General features: G+C 46.1%; 2 protein-coding genes across 2 annotated transcripts in view; one reads left to right on the top strand and one right to left on the bottom strand.

Moving 5' to 3' along the window:
• Onecut2 (one cut homeobox 2) overlaps positions 1-3,423 on the bottom strand; it is a 46,992-nt gene extending 43,569 nt beyond the window's left edge. The window contains 3 exon segments of the mRNA XM_032885775.1: positions 2,195-3,268; positions 3,271-3,381; positions 3,384-3,423. Of these exon segments, the coding sequence (XP_032741666.1) occupies positions 2,195-3,268; positions 3,271-3,381; positions 3,384-3,423 (1,225 nt within the window).
• Positions 3,424-6,175: 2,752 nt separating this feature from the next.
• LOC116884296 lies at positions 6,176-8,349 on the top strand. The gene is made up of 4 exons (XM_032885394.1): positions 6,176-6,200; positions 7,503-7,617; positions 7,978-8,068; positions 8,155-8,349. Exons 2-4 carry the CDS (start codon positions 7,527-7,529, stop codon positions 8,321-8,323), a joined length of 351 nt encoding a protein of 116 aa, XP_032741285.1. The 5' UTR covers positions 6,176-6,200; positions 7,503-7,526; the 3' UTR covers positions 8,324-8,349.
• Positions 8,350-24,567: the final 16,218 nt, after the last annotated feature.

Consider the following 24,567-nt stretch of genomic DNA (forward strand, 5'->3'; position numbering starts at 1 on the left):
AGATGGCCCAGAGAGGAAAAGCTGTCGTGGAGCCCTTTACTGTACCCCAAGGAGCAGCTGCCAAGTTCCTTCTGCGCCCCCCCCCCCAAAGCGCAGGAAACCAACCAATGCTTGAGACCCTTAGAGCTCCTACAGTATCGGGGAATGGGAAGTCTAAAATGAAGTTATCATAATGAGAGCAATCATTAAGCCTCTAGCTCTCAAAGCTTTATCTTTACCCGGGACCAGGAGCACAAAACGAGGAGAGTGTACAAGAGGATGAAGAATAAGCTAACGGAGAAAAAAAAGATTAAAGTCGGCCTCAAACTCTAGTCAAAACTGTCCATAGCCCAGAGATTTTGAGGGGAGTTCTCTGGAAGAAATCGTTTTTTCTTTCTTTTCTTTACCCTTTTAGATTGACACGGGAGGTTGCTGAGAAGCGAACAAAACCCAACATTGGGCAAAGGAAAGGACTGTAGGTGGAAACGTCTCCTCCTTAGGAGCAGTGACCATACCCCGGGACACATCCCTTAGTTCTGCTAGGAACGGTAGGATGCACCGCACAAAACCCGGTTTGGTGGTGGAAGAAAGTCTTGAGGGACCGGAATGGACACTTGACCTAGAAGATCCAGAGCTCGCGAGCGCCGGATTCAGAACCACGCGAGCCCTAATACGGGTTTTAAGCAAATTAAGGCCAACGCTAGCTAACTGTTCCTAGAGCACCAAGAAGCACGAAGTCACCCAGCCAAGGTTGCTGCTGGTTATTGTTGTGTCCTCACCAGCGGGAGGTCTGGACTCCTTGCCCCTCTGGGTCCGCGGTTCAGGCCTAGGGGCAGAGCAGTCGTAGCACTCTGGGAGCCGGGTCTGTCTGCACAAAAGCTCCAAACTGTGTCAGCCGCGGCCCAGGCGGCGTCTTTCGCTTTTGCACTCACCGCCCATACCGGAGGTTTCAGTGTTCCTAGAACAATAGAGGGCTGTACCTCGCCTCTCGGCCGCTAGAGGAGGCACAGAGAGCCGTGCCCGCTCCGGAACAATGTAACCCGCGCGCTGACCGGTCCCCTGCCGCGGGCAGCCAGGCCTCCGCCGCACTCCCCTACGCGCACAATCAGCGCCCACTTTAATGCAAAGGCGGAGCTTACAGCCTGCTGAGGCCAAGAAGCATTAACTAACGCGCGTCTTAATTTCTCAGCACCTCTTTCCGAGAGCACCTTAACCTCTCCGGAGACCTAGCGTAAACCCTAGTAAATGCTTGCAGCCCTAGCAAGGGGGTACAGCTGAGTGAGGCAGCGAGCTCTTCACTCTGGTGTCTCTTCCCTTCACTTCCTAAAGCGATGGTGGGTGGGAAGGTTTGTGGCAGCCCCAAACCTTGGTCTTTGCACCCTCTTATCTGTAGGCAGTGACACAGGAGCTGGCCGCACTCGGCTCACTTGGTGGGTCACAAAGTCCTTGGGTTAACATGAAACATCGGATAAGTTCTGGCACCCGTGTTTTATCCTGGCTGTTAGTAGCCGTAAGGGTGTACCTCCTGCCAATGACTAGAGAAGTTTGCCGGCTTGTGTGGATAGGAGGTGAGTGAAGAAGTTTTTCTTCTCTCAGGATCAGAGACCACTAACAGTCAAAAGCATCTACATCGGGCATCCCGGAAAACTGAAATCTGTTGTCCTGGGAGTTCAAGTGTACTGGTTTTTGGCTGAGGGCTGTTCTCCATTTTCATGAGTCCGCAAAACAGGGTTCTTAGAGTCCCGAAAACGGGGCTTCTAGAGTCCCGAAAACCGGGTTTCTAGAGTCCCGAAAACGGGACTTCAGAGTCCCCAGAACAGTGCTTCTGGGGAACACTAGTCCCCAAAACAGGGCTTTAGGTGACATTAGTCCCCAATACAGGGCTTCCAGGGGACAGTAAGAGCCCCGACCCCGCCTAGGACTAAAAGAGGAGAGGAAAAGGTTGCCACACTGATAATAGGGCAAAGGAATTGGGGGGGGGGGTGTCTGGTCATGAAAACTCAGAGCAAGGCGTGTGAAAGCAAAAGATGGGAAAAGGGAGGAGAGAAATAAGGGGAGAAAGTGAAAATGGAAGAAAAGGAAAGAACTAAGGGGACGTATATGGAGGAGGAGAAGGGAGAAGAGCTAAACCGCAGAGCTCGCGCGCAGACCAGCCCCACAAGCACACTGGAGCGGTTACCCCAGCAGGCAGGCTGCCGGCTGCCCTTGGACTTACCTGCCAGGCGTAAGGCAGACATGCGCTGGAACTCGGGCTCCTGCAGCCACTTCCACATCCTGCGGAAGGTCTCCCTGCCAGATTTGAGTTTACTCCAGGGTTTGGGATTCCGGAGCAGGTCGGAGAGAGTCCCCTGAGACCGGCATAGAACCCTCTGTGCGAAGATCGCCTGTGGGATGCTGTAACGCTTCAGCTCGGCGGTGATCCGCTGGGCCACCTCTTTGGTGTTGATCTCTTCCAGCTGCCCCGACGTGGCCACCTGAGAACCCGAGGAGGACGAAGGGGGCCGTTCGCGGCTAGGAGCCAGCACTGGCCCATGGGACTGAGTGTGGCCAGGGTGGTGCAAGCCATTGAGGTGAGACATCATGGCCGCAGGCGGGGTGCCCAGGCCTCGGGACAGGTGTTGCTCACCGCGGGTCAGCATGGCAGTGTGGTGCGCGTCGAAATTGGGGCTGAGCATTTTGTCATGGCCCGGCGGACCGTAGTTGGGCAGGCTCTGCTGAGCATTGTGAAGGCCACCCAGCCCGTTGCCCAGCGGCGTGGCAGCCAACGGAGACAGGCTCTGGCTCATACTAGGCATCTCCTTGTAAGGGCTATAAAGGTTGTTCATGGACGGAAGCCCGCGCTCGTCCCGCATGAGAGTGAAGCTGCCACTGACGTTGCCGGACAGACGCTGATGGTGATGGTGGTGGTGATGATGGTGGTGAGGGTGGTGGTGAGGGTGCGGGTGGTGGAACTTGTCTGAGACCGTAGAGATGGGTGGCAGCGGCTGGAGCGGCGTCAGCGTAGTGTAGGTGTTGCTCATACCCATGCCTGGCGGGGACGAGTCGCAGGACATACTCATGGCGTGGTGTAGCGGGATGGAGAGCTCTGGCCGGTAGTCGCTGCCGTCCAGGATCGAGGCCATACTGGTGACCATGGCCGAGCGCGACGCCGCGGCTGCCGCCGCCGCGGCGGTGCCCAGCTCCTGATGCGCGGTTGGCGGCGGCGGGCCGCGCAGCGAGCTAGCAGCACCGCGGCCCGCGTGGTGGGGGCTGGGGCTAGCCAGCAGCTCCTGCTCATGGCCCGGGCCCCGCCCCCGCCCCCTCCGCCCCCGCCGCCGCCCCCGCCGCTGCCGCCGCCGACCGGCCCGTGCAAAGTGCCCAGACTTTCCATTGTCAGCTCCGGGTTCATGGCGCAGCCTTCAGGTCTTTGGTGAGGCATCGATAGGCGGTGTAGGCAGCCTTCATTCAGTCCATCGGGGCCCGGGGGCGGTGGGAGCGGCGGGGGATGCCGGCCGGCTGGCTAGGCACGCGTGGCGTGGTTCGGCCACGGGCTCGGGGGCGGGCGTGGGAGGGCGGGAGTGTGTGCTGGGTAGCGTGCGTGCGGGTGTGTGCCCCGGGCTGCGGGCGGGCGCGCCCGGGGTGGGGGTGGGGTGGGGGCGGACAGGGCGTGCGTGCGGGAGAGGGGAGGGGGTGGGGAAGGAGGGAGGGATCACCGGGCCCCGCCGGTTGTGCGGGCGCGCTGCCTCGCCATGTCCGAGCCCACTCTGGCGCCGACGTCTTCTGTTTGGGTGAGCGGGAGCTGTCCAGAAGGGCTCTGCCGCTTGCGGGAGCAGCCAACCTATCCTCCCGGGCCCGGGGCGGGACCGTGCCCGATGGGCATGAGGAGAAACCAATCGGCGGTAGGAGCTGCCTCGAAAGGCAGACCTTCTCCGAGCAGTTGCCAATGGATATAGAAGGGGCGGGGCCGAGCGTTTCAGGTTTGGCTGACAGCTCGGTTCGCCCCCCCCACCCCCATTTTTTTTTTTTTTTTTTTTTGCTCCCAGAACCAAGCATCAAGGAGAAGGGAGGAGAAGGGGGGTGATGAGGAGAGAGAAAGAAGCAAGAGTGCGGCGCACTAAGGGGGATTATGTGAGAGATGCCGCTTTCTGCCTCTCTTGAGCAGCAACGATTTGGGCTGATTGCTTCGGCTTCTTTAGTCTCACCTCAAAGCTTTCTTCACTCTTGTAAGCTTGTCGTACGGTAAAAACAAACGCGCGCCTCCTAGCTAGCCACTTCCCGAGAGTCGCTCGCAGGGAGCTAGCAGGCTAGCTTTTAAAATGCAGGCGCTAATGTGTTCTAATGCACGGTAATTTTCCGAGATTGGTATGTGCATAATCTATGGGAGAGAATAACTCGAACGCCTGGGCTGTTTGAGAGCTGGGGCCGGCGGCGGCGGAAGGTTCACACTGACCGCGGCCCAAGCAGCCCTAATGCATGCAAAGTTAACACAATAACATCACTTAATTATTCGGCCAGCCCATAAATCTCTCAGTTATGAGGCTTCAGAAGGGCCCTACTAGATTGCAAAACGAGACTAAAATTCCAGCAGCTGCGGTTTCGAGGTGACCAGATGCTTGCTCTTTCAAAGAACGGGGAAGAAGGGAGTGTAGAACCCCTGGGTCTGGGGGGTGAAGATTGTTATTGAAATTCACAGCCCAGCAAACTTCTCCTGGGGACAAGGTGTATGCAATAAGTGGAGACAGTATCCGCGGATCTTTCCTCTAGCAACACACACACACACACACACACACACACACACACACACACGCACATACACACACACACACACACGCACGCGCGCGCGCACACACACACACACACACACACACACACAGAGAGAGAGAGAGAGAGAGAGAGAGAGAGAGAGAGAGAGAGAGAGAGAGAGAGTCGTTCACTCATATCGCTTTTCTGGAATCCTTAAGAGGACTGTTCACCCTAGGTTACTACCGTGGGTAGGTAACCATAGCCTCCGCTGGTATTTACATTCTACAATCCGAGCCTGGGGCATTGACTACCTGGGAGAACGCTCTCTGAAAGCTGCAGCTTTCAAAAGTACACTTTCATCTTCCTAGAATTACCGTTGTTTGACAAACCCAGGTCGGGAGGTCGGAGTGGAGGAGATTTCCGCGAACTGTGTGGGGGTTGAGGGGTGGTTGAAGACAGCCAGAGAGGCCGACACTGTGCACTGAAAGCTGTAAAAAGCAATAGATTCTTCCAAAGCAGGTTGCGCTCCGTTTGCCTCCGAAGATTCAAGCGAGCTGAGGTTGCGCAGATGTTGCCTTTGTTTAAAGAGACAGTAATTAAGGACAGGGTGGACATAAGTTTGAGAAGCGTGACCTATTTTCTTTTGATCAGCTGTCAAAAGAAGAGCAGGGGGTCTTCTTAAGACTGCCCCCTCCGACCATTTCCAGCTGTTAGAGAAAACTTGATAAGAAAACAAGGACAGCCCACAATACTGTATGTGTCTTCTTGGGACTAGAGAATGGTTTGATTCATTTGGACAACAGTTCTTCTCGAAGTGACCTTTTCTGCTGCTCTGTCCTCTTTTCCAGCCACAGACACACCCTACTTACCACCCATGAATGTCCGGTGATGTTGTTCATAGATCAACTTTGTTGAGCTTTTGGTCAACATGCTGCCAATTATTCTTTCCAATAATTGATGTCCTCTAGGACATCAATGCTTGGGTAAGAAAGAAGCACATCCCAGGTCTCTAGTTTCCTAGCCGTTCACATCTTTATTGTTACAAAAGAGACGAGTGAAATAATGTAGTTTTCTGTCACTCTGGCTTCGTCCCCTCATGCATCCTTCACTGTGTCTCTGGTGACTGGACCCAGGGAAATACGAATTAGCTAATGTCTGAAATACACACCTTGTCAAACAAAAGTTCTCCAGACAGCAACCTGCTTTGGTCCCCTAGTGTTCATTGATAGAACCCCCCCAAAACAACAGGGAAGGGCAGGGCTGGGAAAAGTCTCTCTGGTGGACTCTAGTGCGGAAGGTATCTTACAGTTGCTGTTGTCCTGGTTCCAGGCTCAAGGAGTAATCAGTGACCCCTAGGCTGGTGCTTCATGCAAACAGAACCCTAAACATATAAATTTCCATTTAAATATTTCTTTCAAAATGCTAAACTAATTCGTCAGACCACCAAGATAACTCTGCTCCTGGGAATTACGTTTCCGTGTCGTGCCGAGAGCAGCAAGGTGAGTTGCGTTTTTCTCGCTGCTGCCTGGCTTCCTCCTCTCCCCCTCCTCCCTTTCTCCCTCCATCCCTCTCCCCCCTCCTCTCAATCAATATTGACGATCTCAGGAAAATCGTGAAATCGCATTGGGCTTCTTTGTGTATAATTTCATTGGGTTAAATTAGAGCAGATTTTTTTCCACGATGTTTTTCTAATAGCTTTGACGGTTTATATTCCAACTCAGAACCTAATTAAGGGGGAAATGAAAGGGCTTGTTTACTTAGCACTCTAATTTTTACTGATTTAGGTTTTACATGCCCCCTTCCCTTCCTTCCTAAAGAGGGAATACTACTTATCTTCCACTTAGACGATTTTAATTGTAGCAATAGTAGTGAAAATTTGTAATGCGTTGGTGATGCTTTCTTGTTATGATGTCTTTGATAAAACAAAAGGAAAGGGCTGCTTTTTAGTCATCTCTTGTTTAACCCCATGCTCTGCCTTAAGCTTAACAAGTTCTTTAGGTCAGGGGTTTGCCTTTTAATGTGAACTTATATGCCCCTCTCCCTCCTTCCCCAGCATTTGATTCACAAATAGTCTATGGAAATGTCCTGCCACAATAGCCTGTTCCTGTTAGAATCCAAGGACCTGTGTCAGGCATTGTGTCAGGACCTGGAGGATTCTACTTCTCCGGTATATCACATCTGCAGGTCAGATGTCCTTTACAGTCAGAAATGTGAATGAGTACAGATGGAATGTTCGACTAGGTTTTTTTGTTTTTGTTTTTTGCTTTTTCATAGTAGGAGAAAAAGAACTCCGAGCTTAAGTTAGAAATGTCACGAAAACACTGAAAATACTTACTATCCGTTTTTCATCTGTATTTTTTTTCCATGTTAAAACTGGGGAGATTCAGTTAAAACAGGAACCCCATGAATTATTCACAAAAAAATACAAACAGACCCCCCCCCCAAAGTCAATACCCTCCGGATAAGATACCATCGGGTTTTTTTTAAAGCACAACAAAACAAACAGACAAACAAACAACAAACAAACAAACACCCCCAGGAGTAGCTATAGTTCCGTCTAGGAAGGCTAGAAAAAAAAAAAAAAACCCAAAACACTCAGAATGTATTCGGGTTTTATGCTGGCCCCAATACAGTCATGCTCCAGCTAGGTTTATCTGAACAGTACCAAAGGGGGTGGGGGGGGAGATGATGGTGGGCTGTTTGGGGCTATTTTATTTTTGCCCTTCCCCAAACCATCTGGCGTGTGAGTGTAGGGGTATTGATCAGGGTCTGTGAGATGCAGACCCCATGCCAATCCACAGCCTTTCTGGGAATCAACATCGCCCATGAATTGCAGCTGTCTGCGTAGCTCCGGGACAAAAATCGTCACACGCACAAAAAAGTACCCCCCTTATCAAACACACCATCCCTTCCTGGGTAAGTCAATATCATTTCTTTGTCATTGTTCGAGGGAGGATTATTCAGGAGAAAGTTTTTGTTGCCTCTGTGTAGCTGCTTCTTTTCCTCCTTTCCTCCTTTCCTCCTTTCTTTCTTTCTTTCTTTCTTTCTTTCTTTCTTTCTTTCTTCCTTTCTTTCTCTTTTAGGGAAGGAGAGCAATTTCCTAGCCATTGAATGGTAATGGTTTTCCAGTAAGGCCTCAAGCATTTATATAAATCGTACAACAAACGCTGTTTCAATATCGTGGGGGGGGGCGGAATTTAAAGAAGAGAAAGACATTTCTTATGTTGTTATACACAAATAATGGCGGTGATAATCGAGGCTTCCCTTTAACGACAGAGAGTCTTCTTCGCTTTTCCTCAGAGTCCCTTGTAATGAAGACCCGGCCGGCGAGGCTCTGCGATTACACGATTACACGTGCAGATGCATGGTGGGTGTTTGTGGCAGAGAGGGAGGCTTCAGAATTGTGGCTCTGTTTGAGATCTCCATTAACTTCAATTTTCTTGTGTCTGAAAGCTCGGGCTGGTTGAACACGGGAAGGAGAAAACTAAAACTAAAGCGTAGGGCCAAGTCTCTCGAGCTTCTCAGCCTGAAAAAAAGAAAAATCTATCAAGGCTTTTCAGATGTCCTGCTGGGTCTAGGAAATTTAAAACAACAGACGAACAAGCAAACAACAAACAAATGAATCATTAAAGTTTTTTTTTTTCTGTTGGCTGAGGCCAAATCAGTTTTGTGTGTGTGTGTGTGTGTGTGTGTGTGTGTGTGTGTGTGTGTGTGTGTGTGTGTCCCCTGCCCTTTCTTACGAATCATATGAAAAGTAAAATCTAGGCATGCAGGTCCTTCAAAAAGCCTGCTCCTAACTTGTATCACTGGCAAAAGACAGTTTGCTTAGGGATGAAGACAGCTATTTTTTTTTCCTTTTTTTCCTCCAGCTTATTTGGCCTTTTGGGGTTGGGGGTGGTGGGAATGAAGCTATGAAAGCCTGCTTCAGGAGAAGCATTTTCTTGGAGCCACAAGCTCAATTCTATGACTGGAAGGTGGAGTTGGATGGGTGGGCGAGGTGGGGTTATGCTTGAGAGCAGGCTGGAAGGGGCAACCAATCAACCAGTGGGCCCACCTGTTTAGTTTTACACCCTAGGTTGGCTAACCCTAATCCTTCTCTATTCCCATAGATTGGAGACTGCTAAAGTTTGGTGCCCAGCTTCTCTCTAGTGGTGCACTGTCTCTCTGGCTCTCTCTCCCCTCTCCCCGCTTTCTCTCGGCTGAAGGAGTTCTAGCGACAGTGGGTATTGGAGCCTCTGAGCTGGACAGACCATAGCTGAATCTTGATAGTATAGACTTTGTCAAGACACCTTTCTTGTCCAGCCCACCATACCCTTTCCTGGTGTGTGTGTGTGTGTGTGTGTGTGTGTGTGTGTGTGTGTGTGTGTGTGTGTGTGTGTGTGTGTTGGGCTGCCAACATTGCTGAAGCTTCTTGGAGAAACACTTTCCCCCTAGTTAAAAAAAAAAAAAAGTAATCGCAATAAAGTGTATGGAGAAAGTTGAGGGCTCTAGTTAGAAGACTTCTTTGGGTGAGGGAAGAGCTTGTGACAGTCTCCAAGAGGAGAGATGGTTACTTTTCTCGTAAACAACTTGAAACTTTTAAATAAGCAACTTGAAACCCAAGGGCAAGGAATTCCCCAACCAGACTGCCTGGACTACTAGTTCCCCAGTCCAACGGCACCAGTTTTCAGTTCCCGTTTTAGAATTACCTGTCACTTTAGCCTCAAAGTCAGTTTAGGGTTGGTAAATGACTTCCGTTGCACCTTCTCCTTAAAGAGGGCTTCCAGATGTACTGCTCAAGTAGGCTGAAGATAAAGTTTTCCTTTTTTGTCAGTTGTCACCTTTCAAAAGGAGATTGGGCATGAGGTCCCTTTGTCTGGGTCAAGTTGCGCGTGAAATCTTTTTGTTGTCTTTTCTAAAGAAAGGCAAAAGTTGCAGTTGGTTGTAAAAAGGACAAATTTAGCTCCTTGAAAATGGAACAGTTTTTAAGTTGCCCGGAGACACTAAATACAGCGCCACTGCTCTATTTATTGTCCTCTGAAAGCCACCATTTATTTGTCTGTCAAATAACACGTTTTGAGGGTTTAGCATTGTTTATTCATTACTACGAATACCTAGTACTTTCTCAATAAAAACGGGAGTTTAAAATATCTTTAAATTGTGTAGGTACCACAGGAGAAGATTGTTTTGAGCTTAAAGTATTTTAGACACTGGCCAGAATTGAAACTGGAGAAACAGAATTTTCGACTTAATATATATATATATATATATATTTATTCGGAAACCAATAAAACAGGGGGTTTAAGAATATTTATGTGAATTCGTTTCGTTTATTAAAATCGTACAATTTTAAAGACTTTTTAACTCTCTGCTCTCACAGAAATTTAAAAAAAATCGTATCGTTCTGAGTTATCTTTCGAGCTAATACTATTAAAAGGCACCAAGCACTTTGAGGTTGTTTTAGGAGAATTTTATGTCCGCAAAATTGTCTCGATGTCACCTTAAGAATTCTGAATCGTTTTGCTTGCAAACGCTTCTAATTTGAAATCAACACTGGCGGCCGCGCGAGTTGCAGGTGACCAAGGGGCTGTGGTCAACCTAGTAGCCAGACTTGTCCTGGGAACCAGAGTGCTCTCCGGCCGGACTTAATTGGTAGGACTGCCGAGAAGGAAACTGAGCTCCGAAGACCTTCAGATCCCGGGCTGAGCGAACCAATCGGCCACCCTGCGAATTGGAGGGCCGGGGAGACCTGTTGGCCCCAAGGACGTAGCGTTTGCTTCACCGAACGCCCCGACGTGGAGCCGACTGAGTGGGCTAGTGGTAATCCAGACCGTAGGGGTGGGGTTGGAGATCAGCCAGGAGGGCGTCGAGGCCCTGGGGATTGGTCTGGAGGCCCTGGTGTACAGGGAACAGGCTGGGTACCAGAACTTAAGAAGCCCCCACATTCTTCAGAAGGCGGACACCGTAGGGACTGGGCAACGCGGCCCAGGGCGTTGGCCTCCAGCCTGAGGGTGGTTGGAGGCCGGAGGTCCTTGAGGCTGGTATCAAGGTTGTGGGGGTGGCTGGTGCTCAGGTCCTGGAGGCAGGGTGGACGTGGAAACGGTGGGTGCGGGATTGAGGCTGTGGAGGTAGGTTGGAGACCCTGAGGGCTAGCATGCGGGCTGTCGGGGGATTGCTGTGCAGTCTGTAGGGGCTTGAGTGAGCGGGTCTGATTGCCAGCCAGTCGAATCCGGCTGGTGAAGGTTTCCTTCAGGAGGAGGGGGCGGCGCGGCCCAGCCAGTAGAGAGGAGGGGGAGGGAGGAGGGAGGAGGTCAGGATTGATGTCTAAATCAATGCCGTTTCTAGGCGCTTCTATCTTCCTCAAAGGCAACTGGCCTTCAGAGGGTGGATTTCCTGTCCCTTCGGAAAGTCGGCCAGAGAAGGGTGTCTGCATAAAAAGCGACCGCAGCTCCGAGCGAGGGACCTGAGTGTGCTGGTTGGATCTGTAACCTGCGACCTAAAGGAAGGCGCTGTCGAGCCCGAGCAAGGCCTCTATGGAGCGCCCCACTTTTCCTCACCTTCCTCAGCAGCCAGGCCGGCTCCCAACACCTCCAATCACGTCCAGAAAGGCGCCCCCTCCAGACAGCTCTCCCAGCCTAGGCGCAGGCGGGCGGTCCTCTTAGCTTCCCAACAACTCCCAGTTTGAACGATCTAGGAGGGCCCCCCTATATCCCAACGCCAGGCAGGCCTGGCTGCCTCTGATTTAATTATTCACTGATGAATCAGACAGCTGCAATTGTGAAAAATCAGCGCCCACTATCGATTCCAGAGCCGAATGGGGGTGGGGAGGCTGCGGGGAAGGCAGAAGAGTGGCTGGGCCCTGGGGTGCCCTCGACCCCGCGACCTCAGCGGGAGGATGGGATAGGCGCGGTGCTCTGGACCTAGGAGAGCGCTCCACTCCCCTCGGGCGGGCTCTCGGAACTCAGGGGGCAATGGGGCAGCTGTCCCCACCCACGCCTGACCGGAGAGGGAGAGGCGACTCCCAGCAACAAGTCCCTGAGTCTCCGCAGCTGCCAGGGCAGTGGGTGGCCCGGTACTCCTGTCCCAGCTCTGAGAGACGAATGTTTGTCCTGCGGAGAAAGAAATACCGGTGTCCTCAGAGCAAGGAGCATCAGTGTTGAGTACAAGGTAAAGGGCCAGTATAGTTTGAGCAGCATAACAGATGCTACAGCAGAGGACGTGGTTTGATGAATTGACCCAACGCCTTTGTCTTCCTATCTACACTAGACAAGCACGGAAGCCAATACATAGGCTTCACGTCTCTTATTGGTCTACTGAAAGACGTGTATATGGATTTTCGTTACAATTTGAACTTATTTTTATAACTCATTTTTATAGAAATCACGTTATGCACGACAACCAAGTCAATTAAGCACTCTTCCAGTATTTCTTTCCCCCCAATCTTTTAGAAACTACTTTAAGTATCAGCGATCTTCTGTGGGAAGCGTTCTTCTAGGTTTATTGGGATAGGGTTGAGCATCAGCTCCCTGGAGATCGGGCATGGCAGGAGTGGGGGTGGGGGTAGCTAGCACTGAATCCTTCCGCTGTGCGAGCAGTGCTTTCAGAAAATGGCCTTTTCTTTCTTCCTCACTTGGCTTGGTTTAGTGGATTTTTAAATTTGGGGTAACCTAGTTTGGGGGGTTGTGCTCACACAAACCAGCAGGACACACTCGGGTAAATTCTTTATCTTGGTGTAAATTGATAGCAAGATGGTAGAATTCTTAGGGTCATTCTGAACACCAAGTCTTTTACATTATAAACGGGTAGGTTTGTGACACTCCCTATGCAGATTCTTTTAGGAAGGAGGAGACCTCTAAGGACATGGGATAGGTGAAGATGTTCTTAAGAATCTACAGATCAAATGATCTGTCCTGGTTTAATAGAGCCAGTGAAAGCAGATGTGTGTGTGTGTGTGTGTGTGTGTGTGTGTGTGTGAGTGTGTGTGTGTTAGTACTTTTTGTTTCCCCTCCCCTTCCCTTTCTCCAGGTCCCCCCCCCCAACCCCATCCCTACACTTAGCACACCTTCAGATGTTCTCTTGGAAAACATTTATCTCTCTTTCATACCCCTTCTTTCTGGTTTCAACTCCCCAGACCATATTCTAAGTTTCCCCCTTTCTTTGTTTCAGCCATCGGGAATGTTAAGACAGACATTTCACAGAACACTTGGGAGAAATAATATCAAGCCTAGTTTAGGTTGTTTAAAGTTTTTTTTTTTTTTTTTTGTTTGTTTGTTTTTACTTGACTCTTATATCAAGAAGAGCTTGCCTTTGTTAAGTATGATAACTTATCTGGAATGTAATTGGAACAAGGCCAAAAAGAGTGGAAATTGTAGTGCTGGACATAACATGATAATAGGTAATTGATCCTGTTAGCCTAGTTTTCAACCTAAGAAATAGTTGAGTGTCTACTGTAAGTCTACTAGTGGTTTTGCTTGTAACAGAAGCTGTCTTACACTAACACACTAACGTCAGAGGGCAAGAACTTCCATGGACTAAAGCAGATAGCAGACAGAACTATAGGAAAGCCAGAGCACAAACCGGGGGAGGGAGAACAAAGCACCGGAAGGAGCTAGGATCTTGCCACAGGCTGCTGAGCAAGCGTTTGCTTATGCCATATTCCAGCTGCTTCCATTAAGAGTAGCTCCATCCTATCCCTTAACTTTCTGTCACTTTTACAAGAGCTAGCTCCGTGTGTGTGTGTGTGTGTGTGTGTGTGTGTGTGTGTGTGTGTGTGTTTGTGTGTCCTACCCTGCTGCTAGGACTGGAAACAAGAGCACCGCGTTCCCTCTTATAGTGTACACATCAGGTTATTTCTTTGAAGAGGGAGAGCATTTGGGTATCGGGAACAAAGAACACCCAGAAGTATGTAACCACACGCGTGCTCTAGTATGTAAGCACACGTGTGCTGTGGGTAGAACAGGGAACAGTCTGGAGGTGGTCGTTTTCTCATAGACCTTGCATTTTCAGTAATCGATCTCTCCCCCCCCCCTCTGTGTGTGTGTGTTTTAATGTAAAGAGTAAAGCAACAAGGAATTATCCAGACCCCATTTATAAAACAATAGACTGTTTTAATCTTTTGTTCTTTTTTTGGTATGACTGTCTGTTCATCAGGAGAACACAAAAATTATTGGTTTAGGAGGCTCATATGTTTAGTCAATGACCCTAAATCTCAAGGTCAAAATGGGCAGGGACCAGCATTTCAGTCCTTTCTTATTACTGGCCAGCTAGCTGATGAAGGGCGTTGAGGTTCTCCAAGGTCCCCTGTATTTAAAACCTTATTGACATGGGTCAACTGTGATGAAAATGGAGTCTTTAAGTTTCTTTATATTTTTACTTTTTTGTTACAATATTTTTACCAATTTTTTGAAAATTTCATACGTTTTCTAACCATACCACCCTCCCCAGTCCCTCCTGTAGCACACTTCCTTATTCTTACCTCCCTCCCAACCGACACTGAGTTTTCATTTATTTTCCCATCCAGTCCGATGTGTACTTTCTGACTAGTCTCAGGAGTGAGGCAAAAAGGGGTCTAGATGCTTGGGCTTACTCTCTGTGGGCTCTTTAGGTGCCTTGATTCTGAATCCAAACGGTTTTAGGACTTTTTTTTTTAAAAGATTTATTCATTTATTATATATAAGTACACTGTAGCTGTCTTCAGATACACCAGAAGAGGGCATCAGATCCCATTACAGATGGTTGTGAGCCACCATGTGGTTGCTGGGAATTGAACTCAGGACCTCTGGAAGAGCAGTCAGTGCTCTTAACCGCTGAGCCATCTCTCCAGCGGTTTTAGGACTTCTGGTCTTAAAAAGTTATTTCTGGGGGACTGGAGAGTTGGCTCAGCAGTTACGAGCACTCATTGCTGTAGTAAAGGATCTGAGTTTGGCTCTTAGTGTCCATGATGTCTCTCAGCTATCTATGACTCCAGTTCCAGGGGGACCTGATGTCCATTTCTGGCATCTTCCAGCACCAGGCACATGTATACTTGCACTCATGCAGACAAAACACTAATACACATGAAATGAAATGAAATGAAATAAAATGAATCCCCTCACCCCCTTTTTTTTTTGAGACAGGGTTTCTTTGTGTAGCCCTGACTGTCCATGAACTTGCTCTGCAGACCATGTAAATAAACCAGGCTCGTCTAGAACTCAGAGATGAGCTTGCTTCTACCTCTGGAGCACTGGGATTAAAGGGGTGACCACCACCACCTGGCTTAAAAGAAATCCTTTTTTAAAAAAAAGTTATTTCTGATGAATAGATTGTAAGAAATGACTTCACATCCTGGAAGGCCTTCAGTGTTCTCTTTTTCAAAGATAAATCTCATTTCTGGCTCTGCATGATGCTTGTCAGTGGATAGCTGTCACTTTCAGTTCCCGGTGGTAACAGTTGGCTTTTTTCCTGCAACTCATTTTCAGACTGAAAACTCAGAAGTAACAGAGGCTGTGAGAGAATCAGAGACTATCATAATTTGAAGTGATTGTCTCAGTTCATGCCACTTCTTGGAGTGTACTATAGATTTTTAAGTATTTCCTTCAAAAATAATTTTAAGCTGTTTGGGGGGGGGGAAACCCTGCTGGACAGGGTGAAATCCTTCCATAAAACTCTTGTTTTTTCAACATAGAACTATACTGACATTTATTCTAGCATCAAAGTACCTTTGACTGGAAAAGACTAGGGAGCAGTTGCAAGGGTCATGTTTAACATTAGGCTTGTTACCCAACATAAGCAAACAACAGCAGCCCTTCATGCCTTTGCATCCTTGGTGTACTAAAAACTTGGGGCACTGATCAAATAAACATACCTTAAACTTGCTTTCTGTATTAGTCCTCTGTATGACCCGTTTAACGAGGTGAGCAATCTCCTTAGACATCCAACAACCATCTAAAGATACAAACACAAAATACTGATTTCTACATAATGGTGTAACTTAGAGAGGGAGGGGGAGCTGGGGTGCCACCCTGCCACTGGGTGCTAAAAGAGTCTTTTGATTCTTAATGAGTCAAGATTTTCTTTTTCCTTCTGTTTTGTTTGCCTGTTCTCTCATCTACTTCAAATCTATTAACAGCACATTTGCCAACTTCCTGGATGAGATTCATAGTAGGAAATGATCTCTCTCTCTCTCTCTCTCTCTCTCTCTCTCTCTCTCTCTCTCTCTCTCCCCCCTCCACCGTGAGTGCGCTTGTCTATGTGTGTGTGTCTGTCTGTCTCTCTGTCTCCTTCTCTGTCCTCCCTTCCTCTTTCTTCAGCAAAGATTATTTTAATTTAAAAAAAATTTCCCCCTTAAAAGGACATTTATTTATTTAGTGTGCATGTGTTCAGGCCCGCGGAGGTCAGAGGTCGAGTCACTTTTTGCCTTGTGCCATGTGGGTCCCCGGGATTTAACTCAGGCTTGGGGCTGTTGAGAAAGACCTTTACCTGATAGGAGACATTTTGATAACCTGAAAAAAAGCAAAAACATTTTAATGGACAGAAACTGTATATACTTAGGATGTGCCGCATGCAAGTCTGAAATATGTGTATAACGGAGTGGCTCAATGGAGCTAACTAACATACGTGTTAATTCACTGTGTGTGTATTCAGAATGTTGAGTTGACATGGAACAATATACGTTTCGAGTTTACATTTTTCAAACTGAAACTTCATAATCTTGGACTAAGTCTCCCCGAATCTTCCCAGCTGCCACGCTCTTGACCCTGGCAACCGCCATGACACTTCTTCCTGTAAATTTGACGTTTTAAGATTCCACACATAAGGGCAACCATGCATGCCATTCTGTATGCAGCTTACTTCCCTTAAAGTGGTTCTCCTGGGTTCATCTGCATAAAACCACAGAACATCTACTACTCAGTGTGTAGTGCACTCTGAACTATTCGTATTCCTGCCACAGTTCCTCTCTCCACCCATCTATTGGTGGACACAGAGTGTGATTCCCTGTTTTGGTTATTAAAATTGCTTCAGCTAACATGGGACTAATTAACAGTATACCTCTTTGATATGCTGATCTCATGTCCTTTGTAAATTTCTGGGACATCTGGTAGTTCTTTTACATTTCCTAAGAGAGGCATCTCTTAAATATATCCTTATAGGAAAACTCAGTTTAGATTAATTCCGGTGCTGCAGGAACACGCTGTTTTCTCCTCAGTGCTTGCCCCCTCGCCCTCACAGACTCATTTCCTACAAGCCCTCGGAGGAGTGGCCTGGCACTGCAGTTTGTGTATATAGTATTGACCATCTTGTTAGGTGATGTTTCGGGGTGCTGCCATCCAAAATGTTTCCAGTGGCAAGTCACAGGGCTTTTGGTTCTCCTTCGTACAATGCTTTCAGTAAAATCTTGGCCGAGGGTTAGGGGTTTGGGAGTTTAGAGTTTCTATTCCGGAATGTCGAAGCACGAAAACTCGTTTATGCTTTACCTCCGACGCAGGACCTGTAAGTCATCGTGTGCAGTCTTTTCAGTGCCTCTGTAGCACGTCACATGAGTTTAAGTGTGTAATTTCCACCTGCGGAACCATGTTGGCACGTGTACCAAGCGGATTTTTGGACCAAGCATGCTCGGTCTGAGTACAAGCATAGTTGTCTTTTGCGGTGCAATCTACTTCAGATGGCATTTCGGAAACTATGGTATACAGATGGCTTAGCTGGTAAAGTTGCTGGCTGCCGAGCCTTGTGCTCTGAGCTCAGTCACGTGGTAGAAGGAGGGAGGCAACCCCATAAAGCTATCTCCAGACCTCACCTTCTACACCCGCTGCGTAACACACATGTATGTACACACACACACGCACAGACACATGCATGCACACACACACGCACACACACACACGAATGCATGCACACACACAAACGCATGCATACACATGCACACACACATGCACACACACACATGCATATGTGCACACACACTCACACACACACAGTAATGTAATTAAACACAAAAGAAAAATACAATGCGCATCTTATAAGGCAGAGAGTGGGTTCCCTATATTCTAAGCTGTTGATCCATTCATTTCTGGACACCTCACTTAAAGCTTAGATAAATTACATCTCAGTCCAGACTATCAGACTAAGGAAAAAGAAATCCGTTTCCTGTAGAAAAGCCGGAGCAGAAGTTCAGCTTGGAGGAGAGGGAAATGACCTGGCACCACGACTGTCCTCTCAAATATTTGACTCTGTCACACGGCAGGGACAGGCCACGTAGCTTTTCCTACCCCCAGTTCAGATTTAGGAGCAAAGGGTAACACAGGCTGCTTTGGATTTCAGTGATTACGCTTGCCAGAGAGCACGGCGCGTTGCCACACGACAGCGTGAGTTCTTCACGTGTAAGGAGTGTTTCACCAGGGTTCTGCGACTGCTGGGTTAGGGTGCGTTAGTACGTAGCAGTATAGGCAGGCAGCAGGTTGAAGTAAGCCATCCCTAATTGAACCACGGGATTTGCTGAATCGAGTATTTGAAAAAAATAAGCAGTGAAAGGGATTTGATTTAGATAGCTTTAAAAAAAAATAAACCAGCATCGAACATTTTCAAGCTTATACATTTTAAGTACGCATGCCGAGATCTTTTCTCTCACAGAACACCACAGATGCCTTTCTTTGAAGAATATATAAACTCATTATTTATTTGTTGCATGGATTTCTACAGTTAAGTAAAATCTCCAGACAGCCAATCACATTTGGATTTTGTTTGTTGAAATAAGCTTAACTGATATGAGACTTCTATCATCTTTGTTCTACTTACAAGCAATATTTACACAGCTGGGCAAGGTGGCACCCACCTTAACGTCCTCCCAGCACTCTGGAGGCAAGGGCAGGCATATCTCTATGAGTTAGAGGCAAGCCTGGTCTATATGGTGAGTTTCAGGCCAGCAAAGGCTACATAATGGGACCATGTCTCAAAAACTAAACAAAACAACATCTGTACACACACACACACACACACACACACACACACACACACACACACTCTCACACACACACACACGTCTGCAGATATGGTTCTGTGTTTAGTGAATGGTTGCTGACTCAGACCCTGCTGGAAGCTAGTAATATATGATACCATGAATAGCTTTCAAATATCTGAGAAACTTCAAGTGCATGTCCAAGAAATCTACCTCAAGGATTGTGCCCTAGCATAGTATTAGTAGTCATACAATTAGATATTTCTTTTTCTCACAGAGGGACTTAAATTCATTGGGCTGAAATGTAGATAATAAGCCGTAGAGTCCTACTCACCCATGCTAGAATAATTCTCAAACATGATAACCAAGCCTGTAAAAGTTGCCACAGAAAGCGTTTACTCTACCAGCCAAACCCATACTATATAATGAAGCTGTGAGTTGTTCTGCTATTTCTACGTTTACTTTATAAAGAGATTGGGCAAAATGGCCGGTGTCGAGGGTCTCTTCCCAAAGAATAGGTGACATTATTTAATGCTGGCTGTGGGTGACAAAGGCATACTTTGCTGGCCGGACAGGAGGATTTAGTATCGCACTAAATTAATGGCTTTTACTTTACATATCCTTCCTAAAACTATTACTCATTCTGCAGACATTTATGGAACACCTGATCCTGCTGGTCCTCAGCTAGGCAGGGCTTGTCACAGAGACGAATGAGACTGAAGATGTACTCACTGTGATCACACATTCGTGGGCCTTTAGGAGAATATGCGAGGTGAGCCGGGAAGACGTTCCTACTTCCTCATAATTTTATTTTAACTTAAAATATTTGTGTATTTATCAATATCGCATGCACGTGTGTGTGTGTGTGTGTGTGTGTGTGTGTGTGTGTGTGTGTGTGTGTGTCTGTGCGCATGTGCACACCTGTGTCTGTGTGAGTTTATGTGCAGGTGACTTTGCAGACCCAAACAGGGCATCAGATGCCCCTGGAACTTGAGATAATAAAGAGAAACACCTGATGTGGGATCTGTATGTTCAGGTCTTCTGCAGAAGACTAGTCCTTATTGTTCCCATTTTATTGTTTTTAATAAAGGTTTTATTTATTTTATGTATGTGAGCACACCATCACTGTCCTCAGACACACCAGAAGAGAACATCAGATCCCATTACAAATGGTTGTGAGCCACCATGCGGTTGCTGGGATTTGAACTCAGGACCTCTGGAAGAGCAGTCAGCGCTCTTAACTGCTGAGCCATCTCTCCAGTCCCATTTTATTTTTTAAATATTTATTTATTTCATTTACATGAGTATACAGTAGCTGTCTTCAGACGTACCAGAAGAGGGCATCAGATCCCATTACAGATGGTTGGGAGGCACCATATGGTTGCTGCAATTTGAACTCAGGACCTCTGGAAGAGCAGTCAGTGCTCTAACCACTGAGCCATCTCTCCAGCCCTTGTTCCCATTTTAAAGATGGAAAAGTGAAGCTTGGAATATATGTGCTTACTAAGGATTCCACATCTAATAAGCATCACGATGGGACTTGGATCCAAGGATTCAGATTCTAGTTACATTTTTACCACAATAATGTCTACATCACTGAGAACTGCTGTTTGACATAACAAATGGCTCATTTCCTCATCAACTCCGTATCATGGACATTTATTTTTACTTGGCTCCCAGAATAATCGGTGCCTATATTTTGTGTTTAGAGATTTTTTTAAAATTATTTTTTAATATTTAATAAAAGATTTATTTATTTATGTATGGGCATACATTGCCACTGTCTTCAGACACACCAGAAGAGGGCATCGGATCCCACTACAGATGGTTGTGAGCCATCATGTGGTTGCTGGGAATTGAACTCAGGACCTCTGGAAGAGTAGTCGGTGCTCTTAACCACTGAGCCATCTCTCCTGCTCCATCTTAAATATTTAAAATCAAAATAAAATTACATTACTTTTCCTTTCCTTTTCTTCTCCCACCCCTCCTAGATATCTTCTCTTGACCCCCTGTGAACCCTCCCAAGTTGATGGCCTCTTTTTCTTTGACTTTGTTACCTGCATACGTATACGTATGTGCGTGTGTACACACGTGTATAAGGACAGTCTAATGAATCTGTTTTGTTGGTGGTGTGTATATGGCCAAGGCTGGCCACTCTGCACTGGACAGGCAACACCGTGGCTCATCCCTGGGCGAGGAGACTCTTCTCCCAACAGTCATTAGTTGTCTAGAGTTGGGACCCATGAGCATTGCCTGCCCCATGAACACGTTCACTGATGGTACCAGTGTTCTGCTCTTATTTCTGTAGCCATTTCTAGGAGGGACTGTTTCAAGAAGACTTCCTGATCATCTGGCTTTTACCATTTTTTTGCCCCATCTTCCTCCATGTTCCTTGAACCACAGATCCAGGAGCTGTGAAGTAGATGTACCTTTGGGGCTGGACTCTCCAGGCTTCACTGACTTCAGCCGCCCATTGTGTCCAGAGTGGTTTTCTGTGGTGGTCTCTCTTTGCTGTCAAGAGTGTCTTCTTTGATGATGGTTGGTGGCCATACTTATCTGGGGGTCTAAGAATACGATTTAGAATGTGGTAAGGGATAATGCTGGTCTAGCAAAGTGGCAATAGTAGATCTTTTCCTAAGATTCTAGACTCAGATATAGTGCAAGAAATGACATATACAGATCCCGTACCCCTGACATGGCTTCTACGAATGGAAACACTACAGCACTAAACACAGTATTAGGATGCTCACAAGTAGAGACAGAACATGTCCTTCAGTTTCCTGTATTAGTCTCTCATATCTCCATTGTTTTTAGTTTTTTTTTCAATTTAATGGCTTCAAGAACACACATAGGTACAGTCATAACAGACATGACTCTTTGAGATAGATTCTACCCTGCTTACACCTTCACATACCCACCAGGGTTATCATGTGTGTGATTGGTGTGTTCTTCTTCATTGCTGAGTAATATTTCACGCTGAGATGTACCATGGGTGTTAACCTTTGTAATCATTCAGTTGCTAGTGACTGTTTCCAGCTTGAGGCTACTTTGAATATAGATGTTATGAATACACATGTTTCTGTCCAATTGGACACATGTCTGTATTTCTTTGGAACGAGCTCTTGCTTAGCAGTTGCCGTAGTTATTTGCCTGTTGCTGTGCTAAACCGGCAGGAACAAGGAAACGTATAGAAAAGAGTTTATTTGGGTTTCTGGTCCCAGGGGGATAGGAGTCCCGCGTGGCAGGGAAACAGGGCAGCAAGTAGCAGGTAATGTGGCAGGGGCAGGAAGCTGAGCACTCTGCAGAGTGAGTGAACTGCATGTGAGGTGAGACTATAAGCACTCAGAGCCATCCCCCAATGACTTACTTTCTCCAGCAAGACCACACCTCCCAGACTTCTCCAAACAGCACCACCTACTGGCAAGTAAGTGCTCAAACATTAGAGCCTACGGAGGATACTCTCATTCAAACCTCTCTAGTGTAATTGGTGGGTTATCTTTCCAGTGTCTGTTTTATTATTATTATTATTATTATTATTATTATTATTATTATTATCATCATCATTATTAATTATTAAGCTGAGAACGACCTTGGATTTCTGGTCTTTCCTTGCTTCCATCTCTTAAGTGCTAGGATTACATGCCTAAACCGCCAGACCCCGTTTATGCCGCGCTGATGAGATAGAACTTGCTGGGCAAGTGCTCTAACAGCTGAGATATAATCTCAGCCCACCTCCCTCATTTTACAAAGAAACCTCTACTCCGAGTGACTACGGATCTGGTTTCCCACTAGCAATGTGAGAGTAATTCAGTTTTATCGTACCATTGCCAGCATAGATATTGTTGGGTGTTATTTTAGGTGGAGATGAGAAAAGTTTTTCAGCATGGAATAACTTCACATATTAGGTTTCCCTCTCATGACATAACATGTTTTCATGAGCTTATTTGAAATCTATATGTAGTGTCATATATATGCATGTGTCATGGAAATGTATGCTCATGTATCTTGCCTATTTTCAAGTGGCATGTTTAATAGTTTTGATTATTGGATCTTGAGAGTCCCTTTTGCTTTAGACAGTAGTTCTTCTGTTGTGTGTTATTTATAAGTATTTATACCCACTTTCAGTGTTTCTGTTATCCTCTAAACATGAATTTTCACAAAGTAATTATTAGTTTTTAAGTTTAATTTATTATTTTTGCTTTTATGGACTATGGTTTTAGCTTCAAGGGTAAGAATAATTTGCCCTGGGTCCTGAGGCTATTCTCAAACATTTTTCTTTTTCTATGGTTTTGTGTTTAACATCAAATTTGTGATCCATTTTAAGCCATGTTTTGTATGAGGGAGATTTCAGCGTTTATTTTGCATTATAAGCGAGTGTTTAATTTCCTCAGCTCCATACGCTAGAAAGCCTACCTTTTCTCCACTGAATCATCTTTGAGCCATTGTGAAAGCTGGTTTGACATATGCAGTGGGCTCTCTACTGATGAGCTCTCTGTTCCTGATAGATGTTTCCTTCCACAATTATGACATAATAGTGATTGTCGCAGCTATGTGAATCTTGAAGTTAGGTAGACAAGTTATTACCACTGTCCTAGTCTCTTTAAAATTTTGTCTGAACCATTTTATTTCTTTAACCTACTTAAGTTTTAGGATAATTATGTGTATAGCTATAAGAACCTTCTAGAGATTATGGTAAGAATTGTGTTAAGACATCTCTCATTTTGGAGGCATGTGAAATCTTTGCTGTATCCATTGTTCCACGAGCACGACATGTTCATTTCTATCTAGTTTGGTTTCTTTTACTACGATCACTTGGTTTTCAGGATAAATATCCTGAGTCTTTTTCCCCCTAAAAGCTTCACTTTTCTGGGTGGTAAGAATTATAATCACATCATATTTTACATTTTGATATTCACATAATGTTGCTGTATAGAGTCCAATCGATGTCTTGTCATCTTTTGCAATTTATTAGTTCTAGTTTATTATTTTTTGTGGATTTTTTTGGATTTTCTATATACATATTTATGCTATCTACAAATAAAGACAGTTTTTATCTCATCCCTTCTGGTCTGCACAATTTGTTTTCTTTTTGCATTGTTCTCACTATGCTTTCTATGGTTAATACAATAATTGGTGGCAGTGGGCCTTCTTGCTCTTAGTCTTAGCAGAAACATATGTCATTTTTTTAAAAAATCAGTTACTGTAATTTAGCTGTAAGGTTTTTGAGAAAAAAATTCTTTATATTCCTATGTTGTAAGACTTTTTGGATAGGTGTTCAATTTTAGCAAATAAATTTTATGCACCGACTGATGTGATTGTATAATTTTCTTCTTTATTCTGTTAATATAGTGGGTTACATTGATTGATTTTTCTAGCATTGAGCTAGTGTTCCTGGAATAAAACTCATTTGGCCATAGTTTATAATTTTTCCGTATACTACTGGATTCTGTTTGCTAATGTTGTGTTAAAGATTTTCGCATCTACGTTTATGAGGAACAATGATCCACAGGTGTATTTTTTAAATGTCGTCTTTGTCTGCTTCCAATATCAGGATCATCTTAGCCTCATAAAAGAAATCGAGAAGACTTTTTATGCTCTTAGAGACAGTGACAGAATATGGAGAAACAGAATGTTCTAGAGAAACAATATGGAGGGTCTTTCAAACCGTTAAAGCAGAACTACGTTTGCATATGCCATGACAGGATGTGGGATCAGGTATGGCACAATTAACTGCGGTCTCCTGCTCATTGCAGTGGTTAACCATAGCTAAGATATGGACTCAACCTAATTGTGCACTAAAAGATGAATCGATTGGAAATGTAACACATGTGCATGCACACACACGTGCACACGTACTCATTACAGGTATATGTGTGTATATGCACACATGTATACATGTCACAAAGCTACACCCACATAGGTCTTCACACAATGGCATGCATTTAAGCCTTATAAGG

The sequence above is a fragment of the Rattus rattus genome, chromosome 15, assembly GCF_011064425.1.
Source record: "Rattus rattus isolate New Zealand chromosome 15, Rrattus_CSIRO_v1, whole genome shotgun sequence".
NCBI classification, from domain to species: Eukaryota; Metazoa; Chordata; class Mammalia; order Rodentia; family Muridae; genus Rattus; species Rattus rattus.